Below are 19651 nucleotides of genomic sequence, written 5' to 3'. Positions count from 1 at the left end.
AAGAAAAGTGGGTGGGTCAATTTAAAATAACAGTTCGGTAAATAAAATATAGTGTATGATTGTAGCTTTCAATTGATGTATAGTACGAACCATTCCGACAATTAAAACCGAAGTTATAGGCAATAAAGTAAATCGCGCGTCGGCCATCTTGAATGGCCGCCATCTTGGAACGCAAGCGTCCTTCAGCTTGGGACTTTCAGTATATTGTTTCTAATGGTAAGTACTAGTTCTACTCCAAAATCCAGCTTTTATCTAAAATTCCCCGTATACGGCCCATTTTTATTTTATCTGTCCTGGCCTATCCGCAGACAGCAAGCGCGCGCAGGGCACAGAGTGCTGTGATAGCGCGAACAGCGCGTGATTAAGGTCCTAAAAAAATAATTATTGAACTAGCAGAAGTGTGCTAAATCCTACAATGATTTTATTAATGCCAATTTCCATTATTTCAAAGAATTGAGTTTAATCCATACTGTTAAACATGATCAGAAATTTTGTAAATAAGCAACTTTTACGAGGCGAATGCCAATTTTAAGTATTTTCCCCGATAGATGCAGCTGGGATGGTGCTTCTGAATTTGGAAAGAGCACAAGAGTAAAATATACGAGTATTAAGAAAACGGAAAGGTACGTTTACGGTTGAAGACACGGAATGGTACTAGCGAATGCCTACAATTGCTTCCAGTTAGCAATCATGTGTTTGTTAATGGTGAAACGATCGGAAAATGACCATAACTGATGTCATTAATAGGCTTGAGTATTAAGTGTCCTATAATGCATCTAATAACACTTTTTAAAAATCGACATAAATGTAAATTACTTAGAATTGAAGTTACAAATGAAAATTTCTGTTTTATTTAAAACGTTACAAAAATTGTTCCAAATGGCCACCGAGCCCTCTAATACTGGTACGAGGTCGTCGTACAAACGATTCTCGAACTCTTTCAAAGATTCCAACTGTATAGCGGATAGTTTCACTGCCATCAATTATTCGTTGTAGCTGGTCGTCAACGTCCAAAACTTCTGTCTTGTAATTTGTAAAGTAAGTCTTTTAGATAGCCCCAGTGGGAAATGTCGCCTGGGTTTAAATCGGGAGATCGTGCTGGCGTCGTAACTGGTCCACTACGACCTATCCACCTTAAAGGAAACGTCGCGTCGAAATGAGTCATTACGTCGCTGCTTAAACCACACGCGCCTTCTCGTTTCTAACTGCACGTCTTCAAGTAGCTCGGATAAATTATCTTGCAGAAATTGCTAGTATGCCTGACCATTTAACCTCGGCGAAAGGAAAGAACGGACCAACAAAAGGGCCACCAAACATTTAGGCTAGACTGCACTTGATGAGATCTAACACTGTCCCGTGAGTGTGTGTTGTTCCAGTTGAGTATACCGTCACGGGAAAAATTGGTTTCATCAGCTGTTAACATAATACTCGAGAACTGATAGTCACGACCTACTTGGTCAAAACAAAACTGAGAAAAGTCAACTCGCCTAGGATGGTCTGCGTCGTTCAGAGCTTGAACTTTTTGAAGGTGATACGGGTGAAATTGATGACCATTCGCCAAACTATAACGTGATTTACACCCAATGGTCTCCCAAGTCGCCGGTAATTGTTCCAGGATCGTTTTCGACCATGGTAAGAAGAATTATAGTTTAAATCCACTTTGGTAAAGTAATTTACTTAATTAAAAGGTAAGACGAATCATATCGAATAACATGTCTTCAGGGCCGGATTAACCAATAGGCCGAATAGGCCTGGGCCTAGGGCACCAAGCCTACAAGGGGCACCTAGAGGGTTCGAAAAAAAATAAAAGTACAAAACTTTAATAATTTGCTTTTCACAAAATATTTTCCGGAGTAATTTTAGTAAATGCGTCCACCCCTATGAACCAAAAACGTGTGATTGTCACATTCTCTGACGGACTGCCGGCTAGCCCCTGACGACATACTAAATCTGGCAGCAAAATTAATTTTCCTTCCGTTTCTCAATTATAAATTGAGGAAGCGTCTAGCTCGCTTCGCTCGCTATTGAAAGGGGGCACCAAAATTAACTTGGGCCTAGAGCCCCATAAAGTCTTAATACGGCCCTGCATGTTTTTATCAGAAACTAGTGGAATAATATTGGTGTAAACAAGTTGGTTAAGACCAAATTTACTTTATAGTTTTCTAAAATTTCTGACCAGTGTCGACTAAACTCGATTCTTTGAAATAATCAAACTTGCCTTTAATAAAATCATTTTAGGATTTAGCACACTTCTAAAACACTGAAACAAAGCATTTTAGAACGCAATGTTCATAGGATATTTTTGGCTGATTAGGACCCAAAGAACACGCAATAAAATCTATGACATACACCTCCGTAACACCCTGTATATTATTAAATCAAACTAACGCGCGTGAAAAGATTTGTACGTTTCAAAAATAAACCGAATTTCTTTTGCGTCGACCGAAGCTCGCCATCGCGCCATTTTTGCAGTTTGAAGGATTAAAATTAGGACAATGTTGAATCTAGTTGGCTTCAGTATGAATAAGCTAGTTTCAATAATAATGATGAAAAAATACGCGAAAAAGTAGATTAGTCCATAATAATAATATCTGACACATGCGCAGTTAGACGAAAAAGCAGACGAGGGTGGTACTTTAGCGTAATATCTCTGCGAAAACTTGGTCACTTATGACGTCAGATTATGCAAGTATCATCCTAATAGTTATTTTTATAACCGATAGGTGGCGGTGCGTATCCAGCAACCGAAAATATTTTGTCTTAAACCCGTTCTTCGCCTATGGCCAGAAATATCGTTGTTTATTTATCTACTTTCATTAAAGCAAGTGGCGGCTGCTGTCTAGTTGCATTCGCTCGCACTAGATGTCGTTAACGTATTAATAAAAAAAGGTTTAGTAGGCATCAAAATTTAGCCTAAAAGGTGTGGCAAATTGGGAGCTTCTCGCGTTGATTGGCTTTTCGGAATTACGTGATTAACTTATTAAAAGGAATATAACCTGCAAAGCAATCTTTATGGAAGACACCTTCAATTTTTCAAATTACCCTGTACAGTGGCGCCAAACATTTCTAAAGCCAAAGGCAAGAGCGGCCAGAGCTGCAAACGTTGGTGTTCCAACCTACGCATTGTAACCCGGCCACCTGAACTAATTAATGGCTTTAAAAGTCGCTTGATGACTTAGGCCTAAGGTGGTGCCTTTGGTATTAGCCTAGCTAATTATTATTATTATTATTATTATACCTGAGGTTATATTCCCTTTAAACACGTGGTTTCGGGAAGCCAATAGATGGCAATCAACTCGCCTTTCGCTTCGAGTCCACGGAAGGTGCTGCCACATAGAAACGCTTTTAGAAGCATTTTTGCTTAACTTTTTAAATTTTTTTTATTTAAATAATAAATTAGTAGTTTGATTGGGGACTTCATTTAGGGAATAGAGAGCCATATTCTTCAGTGAACCAAACCACAAAATTATTTGTGGCATTTATTTATTTCTTACAATACAGGGTGTGCACTAAAAAATGAACCAGGGCGAATATCTCAATATTTCCTAACAGAGCATATGACTTAGCTTTTTTATTTTGTTTTTGAATACAATAGGTTACCACAGCACATTGGGTAGTCAAATAATTTTGTTACATTAATTAATTTCGAAATGAGTAATAGATAATTTTTATTCGGATTATAGATATTTCACACATTTTAAAATAATTTGCTTAACGCAAATTAAAATCACATATTCTTAAGAAACAAAACCATAATTAAAAATTATATTAATCATAATTAAACTCCATAACCTTTCCACAATAATTAATTGTAACCCGGCCACCGGAATTAATGGCTTCAAAAGTCGCATGATGACTTATTCCTAAGGTGATGCCTTGGGTATTAGCCCACCTGATTATTATTATTATTTATTATAAATGAAAAAACAATAGTTAACAAGTTAACAATTGTACTGAGATCTTGTGTTCTGTACTTACACTGATAAGAACGTAAAGTACACTCTCCTCTAGTGTTTTAAATAATTTTTACCATTTTTAATTTAATATTCAATTATGTCAAATTAACTAATCATTTCATTGTTACAGAAAAAAGAATTGAGTAAAACCAGGGCCCCCACTCGAATCTTAAAAATTTTTATAGGAAAAATAGGATTATATTTCTAAAATTATAGGACTTTATAGGACTATTTTTACAAAATTATAGGATTTTATAGGACTATTTATGCTATTTTATTTACTAACTTTATGCATTTAAAAACAAAAACTATATTTAGAGAAATAAATCTTTGATTTTCACTTAAAAAATAGACACGATTAAACCATTTTATCACAAAAATATACTAGTAGCTAACCGTGTTAACAATAACAAAAGTATAGACTAGAATGACTTGGTATACGAATTTATCCTATAGCTAAATCTAGCAATTTAACTGCGTGGTTGGATTTGAAATGGGCAAAATATCAAAATTATAGGATTTTATAGGACTTTTGGGAGATTTTGCTATAAATAGGACATTTTTGAAAATATAGGATTTTATAGGAATTTTAGGACCTCTGGGAGCCCTGGTAAAACTAGAAAGCCCTTTTTATAAAACCCTTTCGCCTACAGGGTTGTAGGGCCTGATGTTTAGTTTACAAGATTTTTCTTTTCAGAATAATTATAATTTCTACAGGATAATTTATTATAAGCCAAGTTCAATTGATTAACGAAGGTTTGCATGCCAAGATCAATTGAGGAATCGGAAATATATGAAACTTTGTTCCGAGGTTCGTATTATTTCAGGTTCAGTTGAGATGTTGCTTAAAAATCACGCTATCTCAACTGAACCTGGCTGGACGTTTGAAATTTCGTCATGCCAGGTTCAGTTGAGATATCGGAATTTTTAACACTTCGTTGCGAAGGTTCCGGGTTGCGTCATGCCAGGTTCCGTGTTGTGTCATGCCAGGTTCTGTTGTGTCATGCCAGGTTCTATTGAATCATGTCAATTTTTGACACTTTTCTTGGCTAGTTGTATTTTGCGTCATGCCAGGTTCAGTTGAGACATCGGAATTTTTAAATAGGTTCTTTCTGTCTCAAAATCACCTGAGGGAAGAGTTTTAAAAATAATTATTATTCAAATGGCTTAGCCTAAACCTTCTATTTGCCAGTTTTAATTTTGATCACGCAACATTTTCTACCTTCATACTTTCCCATATGACAACTGTAACTCCAAATTTCATTCCCGAAATTGTAATTTCGCCATAGTCTTAGTTGATAGCTACGCCGCAAAATTTTCGTTTTGAAAACGAAAACATTTGAGAGAGTTGGCCGTTTTCGGTCTATCGAAATCTGGCAGCCTTGCCTGCCTTCCGGCCTGTATCTCCATACCGAAAATGGCCGACGATTACGCCGCCGAAAATATTTTACTTAACTGATCGGCGGCGTTTTTGACCGTTATTTTGAATTATCGACTAAGACTATGGGCCCAGTAAAATTATCGAAAAGCACGAAATTTGTAGTGAAATAAATGTTATGGAAATTTCTGAGGTAAACTTTATTGTGGATAAACGTGACAATTTTATTTTCGTTAGTCCATTGGAAGATTTCTTAGTCCATGAATCCAGTTTTACCCCGGGGAAGGTATACCTTACTCTGGATTGTGACTTCAGGGGAATTCTTTAGTAACTTTGACAACGGAAAATGAAGTAAAGTAAAACTTATGAAGATGTGTTTTATTTACTAGACAGCACTATGGCTGAATTCTTAAAGCAACTGTCGGCTCTATCATTGCCACCTGTATTATGAAAAGGCCCCTGTTATTAGAGATGGCCATGAATCTATCCGAATCTTCGATAATTACTTTCGTGGAGAGCGTGGCGCCATCTATTAATGGGAACGGAAGCTTAAATTCAAAATAGCGAAACAATAACGTTGTCAGAGCCGTTATCGAGTATTATATTTAGACCACTTTTACTCTACTTAGTGAACTTTAACCTACATTATATATCACATATAAAATATATTGTAAACAATAACTAATTGAAGTTATTGACAAATTTACAAACGACTCAATCATCGCGAAGCATACTTTTATGTCCCGCTTTTTAGGTCAAAATGTAGCTTCAGTATCTTGTTTTGATTTTGACGCTAGCGACATCTGTTGAAAAAAGAGCTACTTCACCTAGAGCCGACACTTGCTTTAAAATAAATGCCCAAAATTAAAGGAAATATAAACTCTTGTCTTTGGTGTGAAACACCAACGTTTGCAACTCTGACCGCTCTTGGATTTGGCTTTTAATATGTTTGGCACAACTGTGCAGGGAAATTTAAAAAATTGAAGGGGTCTTCCGTAAAGATTGCTTTGCAGGTTATATTCCCTTTAACAATAGATCCCAGTGTGTGTGTGTTTTTTTTTAATTTTGCCCCAAAGTATGTAAAATGAAGTGCTGAACACGATGCAATTTTTTGGCGGAAATAAATATTTAATTTTATTTAATTAAAAACTAATTAACACTTAACGCTACCAAATGTGACTTCAGATAACCAACAATCATAAACTAAAAATTGTAAGTATTGACGCCTAACGGTGCCGCATGTTCGCAACGCTCTCTTATATTACATCGTTGGGCCATCTGCAATCGAAACTAGTGACCACGTGTCCATACTTCCAAAGCTACCCATAAGCCTTAAAATACTAAAATTAATTTTAATAAATAATTATTATCATTATTAATAATACTTTTAGAGGTTAAGCCAGCACCAGAAAACGTGTAGGGGAAACTGGTAGAAGGTGCAGTCTGTATATACAAAGGTACGTCTACAACCCTACAAGTCCCCCCTACACGTTTTCGGCCAGTGGCTTAATCTCTTATAATATTCAGTTCCACCGTGTTATTCCACTACTATTATTTTTATATTACAGTATATGTAAAATATTAACGGGAGCTATTATTAGATTTGACCAAATAAATATGTATTTAGCCCATAGTATTGTCTAATAAATAAAATACATCTTCAGTAGTTCTACGTTACTTCATTTTATATTAGATTTAAGTTTTAAGGAACCAATGAGATACTGGACTGATTGATTTCAAGGGATTGGGATACAAAATTGTCTCAACTTAGTAATTCTTCCCAAGTTAAAATACACGCTTATAGAGTTCTCTTTACAAATTTTTATTGTACGATAACTTATTTCTGTATCTAAAAAAGTTGAAATCACCTTTCATGGCCATGACGTAACGAAGTCCACCTTAGTTTCTTCGACTATAGAAAATGTTCTGTCACTCTTCTGTTCTTCCCAGCAAAGTTTCTTCGAGAAAATATCTTAGGAATATCCTTGGTAATTTGGTCCTATTTGAAAACATACAATGTATCCGGTTTACAATAGCAAGTCATAAAAATTTACTTAAGTTTTGAAAATGGCGCCTAAAAGGGGATAGAAGTTAGATGTCGCTAGTTGCCTTTTCCTAATTTGAACAAAGCTAAGTTAATTTTTTTCTGATTTTAAAAATCTTAACTCGGTAAAATAAATTTCTTAAATTACGGAAAATACGTAAAAGTTTAGATTTTAGGTACTGTTCATAGTTTGAAATAGCACTCGGAGATGGCGACAGTGTTTCTATAAACGTTGGTTCGTATTCAAGGTTGCTGAAGACGCTAATACGGTTACTCGCTTCCGTCTAAGGCTCTGACTGACTATGATCAATCTTAATTTTATATTGATTGTTAAAATTTTAGTATTTTACAACCATAATGCAGAATAGCCGATTCATTTTTCCAGAGTCACATAGCGGTTGACACGAGAAGTTTTAACATTTTTGTTGGATTTCCACATGTAAAATTAAATGACACCTTTTTGCAGGGTTGTTTTTTAAATCGAAAAAAACTATTTATTTGATTTAAATTGGGTTTTTATTAATGCTAATTGGTATATCTTATTGATTTTGAAACATTTTGCCTTTTTTTGAAAATGGAATAATAATTTTAACTAACTTATTAACTTAATTTTTTTCGTTAACATGCAAATTTTTAATTATCTCAATTACTACTTGTCACGTAATTTGATCTGAATTGGCATGGCTAGAGATACTACTTTTTAAGATTCTCATAAATATATTGTGAATCATTAAAAAGGTCTATTTAAATGGGAAACCTTTCTTTACAGGATAATGGGACCAAAAGTACTTTGATTGTACGCCTCGAAAACATGCACGTAACCAAATTTGTAAATTAATTAGAATACATTTATCCACTATAAAATAATTGTAACCGTCAATTGCGCTATGTAGATTTCTCAAAAGTAATTAAATTCTTTGGCCCCGATTTTATCAAAAGGTTGACAAATTTTGTACAAATTTAATTAGCATGCACCTTGCTAAATTGTTATATAATATAAAATTAAATGTATTTACCTAATATCAATGTTATTGTTCTTCTTTGAAAATTAATACAATCGCTCGCTTTTGACGCGTAACGACCAACGGGAACACTGTAAAATTTCTGTTGAAGCAAACGCTTTTTGTCGTCAGCCTTCAGACGTCACTTCAAATACAAATACAAACTCAAAGTAAAACATGAGAGCCAATGGAAGATCGTTTCGTTATCAGCTGGACCTAAACCACTCAAGAGCGTTGCGTTAAAATGAAGTTTGGGAAGCGGATTTTACACTTTCATTGTTGTACGTGCTGTTTAATTTATCATTTTATCTATTAATTTCCTTTGAAATATCTAGAAAGTCCTCTTCATTTTAGAGAATCGAAACATATAGAATACCTAACAAATAGGCGGATGGAAATAATACTAGTCATTCATATTCCTAGATGCAAGTAGGATATTTAAAATGTCGAATAGTTTGGTAGAATATTTTTTAATGGCAAACGGGGTCAGCTAACTGATCGAGCACCATTTCAAATTACACTTAATTTGAGATATTCGGCTTTACGGTTTTAGTTTAACCAAGAATTGATCTATTCATTTATGTAAATAGATCAATTCTTGGTTTAACTTTTGCGATTTAGGAAATTGACGGCTTTTAAAATTCATTTTGCGCGTGGAAATACGTCTACATGTTATGGTCAAAAGAGCACGCAAAGAAGGCTGTGTGCCCAAGACTGTACAAAGAAAATATATAGATATATATATTTTCTTTGGACTGTATCTGTAGTGTCGCGCGCTAAAACGTCATTTCAAAATCCGTCAATTCCTAAATATGCCAAGGCTCAATAAGAGCCCTAACAGCTGACTGAACATTTCTAATGATACTAAACTAATCAGTGACGTAGCCGGGGGGGGGGGTTCAATTATTATTTTTTTTAATTGTGGGCCACCCCCTCAAACCAAACCATTGTAAAATTAGTTGTGCAGCATTAAATTGTTTTTAAAAACTCAAAACTGCCCAAAAGGTAAACATTACATTATATATTGTTCTTGAAACATTGAAAAGATTGAAATGTTTTACTCAGTCAGGTTTAACATTTTGCTGTATGTAAATTCTAAAGATAATTCCTTATTTCTGATTCAGAACCTGCTTCGGAACTAGAAGCTGTATGCCTGTCATTTTGATCACAATCAATTTATGAATGTCTACAAAAATAGAGAATTTATTCACAATGCAATATCAACACTTTTCCAGAGGACTTAAGAAAAAATTAAAAATTTAAGGTTACCATCTGAAAATAACAAATTTTTCACATTTTAAACTAGCCCAGGTAATTAAAATTCTGATTATTTTCATGTTATCAATGATTTCTTATATTTTACGATGCTATGAGAATAATTTGGATTTCCACACACTCCGTAGAAATTCAAAACATCTCTTGAGCTCACCACTGTAGAAACCCTAAAAGCGTATCATATTACTCAATTTTAAATGAATCAATTCTCACTTTGAAATTCCGGAGAAACATTTAAAAGCTCTTTCCAGCTCAACTCCAATTAAAATAAACTATTTGGGGAATTTCAAATGATACGATGCAAGAGGTAGTAAAACGTAATTATTGCCTTTAAATGTACTTTATAATCTTTTTCATTTAAAATTTTTAGACTCAAGTCTATTAATAATAGCAGTATAAAATTTCTACAGAAATAACCTTAATTCTCAATGAAGTTTACAACTAGAGCCATCAGTTTCTACGAGAGTTAATTTGGACAAATCTCCATTAAACTCATCCAATGAACTGATTACACATCATATAACTGTAATTAGTGCTATTATTACATATATTAATGTTTAAATGGAACTTATATACTTAAATTATTTTAAATTTTTCAAACAGCTTTATACGGCTCAACTTTTTTTTTTTTTATAATAATAATCAGCTAGGCTAATACCCAAGGCACCACCTTAGGCCTAAGTCATCAAGCGACATTTGAAGCCTTTAATTCAGGTGGCCGGGTTACAATGCGTAGGAGGGTGGTGGCAAGCCCTGCATGCCACGCGTACGAGCCAACAGCTCCCTACACTAACTATTACCGTTAACCTCAACAAGCCTTTTGCGCAGAAAATATCCGAAATTTAGAAAATTGGAACAAAAATATGAAGAATTACTTAAACAAGAATTATCTAATAGAAAACAAGGCTCTCACCAGGTCCCTAAACCACCTTAAAATCGAAATTTGGCCCCTTAATCACCCTATTTTTAGTAAATTTGGTGAAAAGTACCATTGGCTTATAATATTGAACGATAATTGTATTGATTCACGTTTATAGCTATAATTTACTACATTAGATGGCGCCACGAGCTCGGCTAAATTGAAATATTCCGGAAAATTCATAATATCAGTCTTGCTAAACGTACGATAATATCGAACACGTCGATAATTTTTGGGACGAAAGATATTTTCAATGGCGTACTATATAATACGAATTTTTAGGTAATTCCAGCTCACTCGAACGATAATGTATGATAAATCATGGATAAATTTAGTCAGTTTTCACGCATACGATACGATAATTTTTTCGCTCTGGTAGGATAATTTCAGTTTCAGGAACTGGCAACGCGTCCCGGTCATAAAGTTGAACTATATAATTTTGAAGATAAGTCATTTTTGTAATAAAATATTTTTACAAATAAAACTAAGTCAGTTTTAGAAATATCCTATTTTAAAACTAATTTTTGTAAAAATTAAAGTTAAAATAAAGATATCATTTTTTATTTTTATGGTCCCTATTTGGTTTCTATTTCTAGCCTGAAAATCGCCTATTTCCCTATTTTTGGATTATTGTTCTTAGTAGTAAAAATTAAACACCTAAGAAATGGTTTGTGGCTTTATCCACCCAGGTGTGGGGGGGGGCATTTTGCACCTCCACCAATAATGGATATGCGTAAAATTACTACAACAGCCATAATCTTCATTATGTAATATGTCTTCAAGATTACTGTAACCTTATTTGTGGTAACTAAGTACTAATTTTATTGTGATATTTAATTTGATGTCATCCTCAATTATAAATTTTCTGAGGGGTCGTATATTTGGGAAAATCCTGTATTAAATTACTTAAAAATCCAAAATCTAAAAATTTCCCTCCCATAGACTTTAAATGACAAATCCACAAAAAATCCTATTTTGGATCTAATTACTTGAATACTTTCTATACATAGCAAACTGAAATTAATTTTGATCTCATGACAATTGTTTTCATGTTGTAGTTATGATATATTTAAATTAAAAACTATAATGAAGTGAAAAATACTGATTTAAACTTCATTATTTTTATAAAATATTTCTGTTTATTTTATTGTTATTAATAATTTTTAAAATAAAATTATTGTTCAGGATACTTATACTTGTGAAGTGGGCTGAGATTAATGAAAACATATAATTCCTGGACCTTCTAGACCCCCACTGTCGCCTAATAGATTCTGTTTTTAAATCATTGATTACAGTTTTAATACTACTAAACACGAAATCAATGTAACTTCTTGAGTTGCTTATATTTCTTACTCACCTCTGGTTAGAAACTGTTGTTTTAAGCTTTACTCTCTTTTTTTGTTCCTTGTTGTTCAAGATTGTATGGTCAATCAGTCAAAAGTTAGGGAAGGTATAAGCATAATGTAACTTGAAAATAGTGCTTAGAAATTAAATAATATTTAAGAGTTTATAAATCTCGTTAATTGTCATACTTATTGTTATTATGTTATAAGTAACATAATAACTATAAGTATGACAGTTCAGGAGATTTACAACCAAAGTGATTTTCATAGTTATTGCGTAATCAAGATGTTTTCTCATCACAGAGCCCTCTAGTGTCTAAAATATGCGAGACTTCCGATAGACCGATATATCTGGTTTCCGATAGATAGGCGCAATATTAGGCTAAAATTATAAAAATTAAAAACGTTTTTCTCGGCGCCACGAGCTCATGTTTTTTTTTACCACGAGTTATTCGCACGCGGGCTTCAAAACAAAGCCCCTCGGGACTCCAGAACGTGCTCTCCGATATTAGGCTTAAGTTTTATTAAAAAGTAGTCATCCAAAACGGTAAGTCGCGAGAGCATTAGTCACCGCTTGAAGAGAGTATCAGTGCCGAAAAAAGGTTCGGTTAGAAAATTAGCATTAAAGCAATAGGAAGTGTCATACGTATTGTTATTATGTTACTTATGGTAATATGTACCTTCTCCCAACCCAACTTTGGCGTTCGTCGCGTGTTCCACTACACTCATTGCCTTAAAGTAAAACATAGCTGTTATTTTATTTTTTAGCCAAACATTTAATAAACTGTAATTTCTCGCTCATTCTGTCTTTGACCTTTATTCGAATTTCGCGGCTGGTTTATTCAAAAATAGTTTTATCGTCAGCCGCTTGAGGGGTGGATTTTAAGGTCGTAACGCCATCTTCCGCATTTTGTTTTCGTTATACATTTATTGTTAGTTATCAAAATGGCGGCCTCCTTAGCGATCTCACTACGAAAATGCTTAATTTTTTCAGATAAATCACGACATTTAACTCCTGTAATGTACATGCAAGATCGTTTTGCGTCTCGTAAAGGTAAGCGTGCGGTGGTAATGGCTAAACACAAAGAATTAAAAGCCCAAAAGCTTGAAGAAATGGCAAAAAAAGGTGGCGCCAAAGCTCCTGGCTTTATGAAAATAAGCAAATCTACTGTAAACAAGGAGCTGCTTTCGAGGAGACGAGATGTGAGCACCTGGCTGAGAAGTCCACCGGTGGATGACGTATGGTTCGACAAATTCTTCAAGAAACAAGGGATTGAGCTTGAAAAAGCTATTGAGTACCACCGAGAAAGTCATCATCCCACAATGTACAATAAACCTGATGCGTTGTTATATGCTACTATCGAACTAAACTTAAAAACCCAGAAAAAGACTAAATTCATTCCCAAATTTAGTGGTACGATATGTTATCCAAACCGTTTTGATTATGGAGAAGAGAAGAGAGTGTTCGCTATTTGTAAGACCTTCGAAGATCAAGAAAAAGCAATTGCAGCCGGAGCGGCTCAGGCTGGTGGAATGAAAATTATTAAAGGGTTTCAGTCCGGAGAAATTAACCTCTCTGATTTAGATCACATTGTAGCTCATCCAGACATCCTTATGGAGTTAGCTAGCATCAGAGGTATTTTGAAGAAATACTTCCCAAATAAACAAACCGGTAATTTTGGAACTGATATGGCATTCTTGGTGGACAAGTTTAAGAATGGAGTGGAATTCACTATGAATAAAGATTCCTTTGATGAAGCATTTGGATGGGTGGATACTGTAATTGGTCAGTTGAACATGCCTTCCGATAAGATTAAAGAAAACCTTGTTAATCTGTTGGAGATGATAGACACGTACGCTGCTCCTAAGGTCGAGAACCCTTTCATAAATGATGTAATATTATGGTCCCCACCTTCGCTTGAGAAGTTTTACACCCAGTTTTGGAAATTATTACCAAAGTACAACACAGAGAATGTAGTTAAAAATTACACTATTATTGGACCTAATAACTATTCGATTGAACTTGATAAATCTGAAATCAATATACGTGCAATTGAAAATTCTGTTGAAAATATTGATGATGCAGTAACGGATGAAAAACCATTAGAAAAACGAAAGGAGCCTGATTTTTTTAGATATATCCCATAGTGTGAAAATTATTAATTTATCGTAGAATTGTTTGTCAAAAATAAAATTTATATTAAAGTCAATTTTTTTATTTTACTTTAACAAAATAGGTTTTGATCAAGCTCAATAAAAAGGGCGTTTTACAGGTATCAAAGCTAGTTTATTTGAATTGACTGAAACAGTTATTTCAAAACTAATATCAACAGTTTTTGTGATACATTTTATAGGGGTCACAGATCCACCTTTTCAGAAAAACCTTTTTACTTTGATTGGCTTAGGCACGGCCAACTTCGATCAAGCGTACCGCCCTTTAGCGGCCCCCTCAATCGCCTGAATTTACCGTGTATATATTTTCCCACCAGGGTTTCGCCATGGTTTCGCTACGACTAAAATTTAACGTTAGTCAGATAGGAAAAATCCACAAAAACAATTCTTTTTAAATAAATTTTAAAAAACATTGAATTAAACCGAATGCAGGTTAATATTTAACTAATAGTATAATATTTTTTTAATTATTCTAATTTTTTAACGGTGTTTATAAATTATAAAAGAGTTAAACAAAAAACCAAGAACATCCTCTAGATGCTGCCAGCAACATAGTATTATTGTTTAATACTTGAAACACGTGTAAATAAATAAATAAATAAGACAAAAGTGAAAAGATTCACTGTAACTTCAGGGTAAATATATTATTTTAACATTTTTTATTAAATAATATTGAGTTAAAATATATTATAAGCATCTTTAATCTTCAATTATATTAGTTTTAAGATTCTTAAAACTAATTAGATTTACAGAAAATACTACCTAAGATCGGTTATAAACTCGTGAATTTGCTATATTATATATATATATATATATATATATATATACTATTAATAAAGATTTGTTATTATTTAAGATTTATAAATTTTAAGAGACATTATTTACGCGTCAAAACGCTCTAAACACCTCTACAGCCTTCAAAACTATGTATTCTAATATGGCGCCTTCGCGTAAAAAAACGCGTCTCTTTTTCTTCATTTAATATTTATAAGGTAATATTTTTTTTAATTATGAATTATACATAAATATATTGCGAAAAGATAGTTTAACTTACTATACCTTGTTTTTTTCTAATTAGGAAAGTGGAAATCCGAAGAAAATTTTTTTTCCGCGATTTCGCTTGTATTCCCCGCCTTTGGTGATAGTAGGTTTTTGGTCTTATGTAGTGCCCCTATCGGGATTATTCATACACGCAAATTAACATTAGATGCGAGGCGATTGACGGGGCCGCTAAAGCACGGTACGCGTGATCGAAGTTGGCCGTGGCTTAGGTTAATATATTCTCATATAATTGAAAAAATAAATTCGAAAACATTTCAAAAAATTTTACTTGGGTTGAAAAACATGCTAACTTTGAGTTTTTGAGAAAATCTTTTTTTAATCTTGGTCAGAAATACATGGAGTTCATTATTATTATATTTTATTTAAAGCGATAGATTACCTAAAAATTATAAATTTACCTAAAAATTATACATTTACCTAAAAATTATACATTTACCTAAAAATTATACATAAAATAGTTCATAACAGAGTTACGATGTTTATAAATTCGAGTAACGAGTTATTCTCGATATAAAGTAAAACTTTTTTATTAATATTTACATAAGCAAGAACGCATAGAGGTACCATGGACTAATTAGCATTGTTAATTAGTCCATCAGCAGTGGCGGCCCTCAGGGGGGAACTCTCTCCTCTGTTATGGTGCCTGGTGGTGGTGGTGGATGAGCTCACGCGGAGGCTGAATAGGGGGGATGTCGCGGTTTCGGTTACGCCGATGATATTGCCATCATTGCGACTGGAAACAGTTAAGGATGTAATGAGGAGGGCTCTGGCATCAGTCGAGTGCTGGTGCAAGGAGGTCAACCTCACAGTTAATCCTATCAAGACGGTCCTGGTCCCATTTACTCGTAAAAGGATCCAGGTTCAATGGTATTTCCTTATTTGGAACTAACCTAGTGGAAAGCACCGAGGTGAAATACCTCGGTGTCATCCTTGACAGCAAATTAACATGGAAACCACATTTTGATTATATTATCAAGAAGGGCAAAATGTTATTTTGGAGAATTAGGAGTACAGTCAGAAAATCCTGGGGCCTTAGTCACAGAGTTGTATACTGGCTGCATAGTGCATACTATGATTATCAGACCAATTCTGTCCTACGCATCTGTTGGGTGGCGTAAATAGCGCCCCTGCAGATCCCGCGTGTCGCTGGGGGGCCCCAGATAACTAAGAGCCCCCAAACGATTATGATTAAAATCGGGGCTATTTAAAAGGGCCTCGAGTTGTTTTTCGCAGGGGGGGGCGGAGTTCCTAATTACGCCACTGCAGCTGTGGTCTGGTGGCCAAGGGTCCCTTTAAAACCCGTGAAGTCTGAACTGTGTACCCTGCAAAGGTTAGCCTGTATTGGCATAACAGGAGCTATGAGAACCGCCCCAAGTGCTTCTCTAGAAGTTCTCCTGGACATTCTTCCGCTACATCTTTTTTGGAGGAAGCTGCTGCTTTTGGTGCCTATAGGCTTAACCAAAATGGGTGGTGGAAGGATAATTATGGTGTAAATAGCCACACCAAGTTCTACCATGAAAATGTTTTCTGACATCTCGGCTGCTAAATTACACTCTTAGAAAAAAGGGTTCTAAAAGGGTGTCTTTTAAAACCCAAGGGTTCTTTGTAGAACCGTTAGGGGGTATTTCTTGGGATAAATGGTTCTTTGTAGAACCGTTAGGGGGTATTTCTTGGGATAAATGGTTCTTTGTAGAACCGTTAGGGGGAATTTCTTGGGATAAATGGTTCTTTGTAGAACCGTTAGGGGGAATTTCTTGGGATAAATGGTTCTTTGTAGAACCGTTAGGGGGTATTTCTTGGGATAAATGGTTCTTTGTAGAACCGTTAGGGGGTATTTCTTGACAGAAACGGTTCTTCTTAGAACCTCGGGGCTACTCTTGGAACCATAGGGGTTTTCCTGGAACTTTAGGGTTCTGTATAAAACCAATTTTTTTTATGGAACCTTATGGATTTTGTCCGGAACGCAAATGGGTTCGCGTTGGAACCTATAGGGTTATCATGGAACCTTGGGGTTTCGACGTGAACACGAATAGGTTCTTCTTGGAACTTATAGGGGTTGTCCCGGGCTTTTTATTGAAGTCAAGAGTTTTAAATAGAACTCCAAAAGGTTCTTTAAAATATGGATTTTTTGAAAATTGCAATGGTTTTATTTTTGGTTGTTAGAGTATAATACGTTTCATGAATGGTTTATGCCAAAAGTGTGACAATCCCTGTACTCTCGTATGCTAAAGGTTTAATGAATGCTCGACTCGAGATCGACCACATAAAAGACTATTTATTGTCGCCTTTCTGGCTCTTTTTTTAGTCTATGGTATTATATCGTAGGTAAATGGCGATTGCATCTCCACAGAACGACGAAAAATCATAAAATACGCTAGCTTTGACCAGTGCTACTTACAGGTTAGTTCACCCGTTCCTCACTTCATGGCGTTAATTCTTTGTTTTAACTTCTTTCCCTCCCCAAGGCATACCTTCCCTTCTCCCCTCCCAACTTGTACTTCGCTCGTAACTTTCATTACGAAATAGGTCCGATTGACACACTTTTGGTAATTATGTCACTTTTGATTATATTAAAGGGCAACGCAAGTGACCATGCAGGGGGTAAATTATCTTATAGATAAAAAGAATGACTGCGCATGCGCTATCTGCCATAGCCTTTCCCTCTGTAAAAAAAAGCAGAACCATATTTGCCGAATTTATTTTGTATAAATGCGCCTCTCGTGGTTTTTACGCAAAATCCATGCATTCTTTTGTCGCGAAAATGGCCGAGGAAAGTGAAGTCTCCGTGCTTACCGACAAATCGGATCCTAAACTTCTACAAAATAAATGTAATAAAAAAAGATAAATATTCTGTCGGGGTATAATGATAGGGAAATTGTTAAGGGAGACGGGATATAGGAGTGTGTGTGGTGTTGAATTTTCTTAATCCAATGTGAGGCTAGCGGCAGAGATTTACCGCGTCCAAGGCCTAATGTTTCAACTTCCATTATTAAAAATATTCAATTCACAAATAATTTTATTCCAACACATTGTAAAATCGAAAATATCAAAGTCCAACTCTCGGAAACTAACCCAGTTCTTTTCTCCATAATTAATAAATTAAGCTAGCCTAAATTCCTGGGTTCGTTGATTGCGAGCTAACTCAGCGAAGAAAATCGAAAAATTCGCGAATGAGAGCGAAATTGCGCCACGTGGCTACACCAAGGAGAATAAGGCTTTCGCGCTGTATAAAATCATCCTTGGAAAACCTACTTACGGCTTGTTGAAGAAAATATAGTTCCCCCCCCCCCTGCATGACCACTTGCGTTGCCCTTTAAATACACTGTATACTACTTTAAAATATCTAATATATAAGTTCCTATAAAACGCCTGGCAATCTTTGTATGCTACTATAGTTACATTTACTCTGTTCACTTCGGTGAGTTCTGCTTACAGACGACAATGGCACACGATATGAGACGAATGTTCCGTGAAGCCGGAGTGTGGCGCACTCTCGTAATCCAAACCGTCTGGGAGGGAGATAATGAGAATGACCGCTAGAGGACGACCACCAATTACCCAACTGGTGGTTGTTATACTTCCGCCACCGGTATCCCTTCCTTATCCCCAAATATAACCCCGTTTGCGTGGCCCTGACATATATCTCGAACTTGATTAATTACATAGCGGTATAGTGGAATATTGCCATATCTACGCTAAAAACGTTTCTCTAGACACCGTGCTCTTCGCTCTTGACTAATGGATCTTTAACATGGAAATTTACAGTCACTGTGGAGCGATTTATTAACGTTAAATATAACTTTAAAAAGATTTTGGTAATAAATGAATGCGGAAAAGATTTAATTGACCGCACCTGACGATAAGATCTGCGCACGCTTAGGAGATACAGAGACCCCGGTAGGGCAAAGAGCGGTTGAAATGTCTTGCAGCTGACCGTTGTTTCCCTTTCGTTTCAAAACGAAATCCTTTTTTTTTACCTCTCCGAGGGGACTATGTCCTCTAAGAGGGGTATTACAATCACCGTGTCTGAGCGGGTGTGTGTGTTTGTCTGTCTGTCTGTCTGGGCTGCGACAGACAGACATTTTCGGAGCAAAGTGTAACCGCTGCGTAAACAGTTTCTTAGAATCAGGGAAAACGTTTTTCCAAAAACACTCTCTTTTTGTCATTGGGTGTATTATAATTTTCCTTTGCGACTTGTGATTGTACGTGAAGAATCTTCGACGTTTGGGACGGACCAAGTGCTGAGGGTTAGGGATAACGTCTCAACGTCCAAATGGCAGGGTTTCCACCAATTGTTTACGGTAATCGTCTTAGTATCAATTTGCGATCGCATCGGGCGGGATTCGAACCCGAGCCCTCCTGCATGACAGGCGAGTGTTCTACTACAGAACCACCGATACATGTTACACTTCACTGAAAGTTATAAGCTCAGCTTAAGCGGAAGAGTATATTAATTTTTTACCGTTTTAAAATTTAAAGGTCAAATCTTGTTTTAGCGCAG

General features: G+C 35.4%; 1 protein-coding gene and 2 long non-coding RNA genes across 3 annotated transcripts; 2 read left to right on the top strand and 1 right to left on the bottom strand.

Annotated features, from left to right (window-relative positions):
- Positions 1–4951: 4951 nt before the first annotated feature.
- On the bottom strand, positions 4952–8571 carry LOC149921173 (uncharacterized). Its single transcript, XR_016477335.1, has 3 exons — positions 8395–8571; positions 7203–7333; positions 4952–5083 (listed from the first exon to the last, which is right to left on the bottom strand). It is a non-coding gene; the product is annotated as an uncharacterized LOC149921173 (long non-coding RNA).
- Positions 8572–8814: 243 nt separating this feature from the next.
- On the top strand, positions 8815–10275 carry LOC149921172 (uncharacterized). The gene is made up of 5 exons (XR_016477334.1): positions 8815–9384; positions 9504–9690; positions 9783–9961; positions 10025–10179; positions 10258–10275. It is a non-coding gene; the product is annotated as an uncharacterized LOC149921172 (long non-coding RNA).
- A 2576-nt stretch (positions 10276–12851) lies between these two features.
- On the top strand, positions 12852–14121 carry mRpL1 (mitochondrial ribosomal protein L1). Its single transcript, XM_090162995.1, has one exon. The coding sequence runs from the start codon at positions 12862–12864 to the stop codon at positions 14062–14064; it is 1203 nt and encodes a 400-aa protein (XP_090019121.1). The 5' UTR covers positions 12852–12861; the 3' UTR covers positions 14065–14121.
- Positions 14122–19651: the final 5530 nt, after the last annotated feature.

The sequence above is a fragment of the Leiobunum rupestre genome, chromosome 11 (genome assembly GCF_980474605.1).
Source record: "Leiobunum rupestre chromosome 11, qqLeiRupe1.1.hap1, whole genome shotgun sequence".
Taxonomy (NCBI): domain Eukaryota; kingdom Metazoa; phylum Arthropoda; class Arachnida; order Opiliones; family Sclerosomatidae; genus Leiobunum; species Leiobunum rupestre.
This window is presented reverse-complemented; position numbering and strand designations above follow the sequence as displayed.

What these genes read in the sequence shown, in the direction of transcription:
- mRpL1 (XM_090162995.1), top strand. Translation starts at nt 12,862, where the DNA reads ATGGCGGCCTCCTTAGCGATCTCACTACGAAAATGCTTAATTTTTTCA.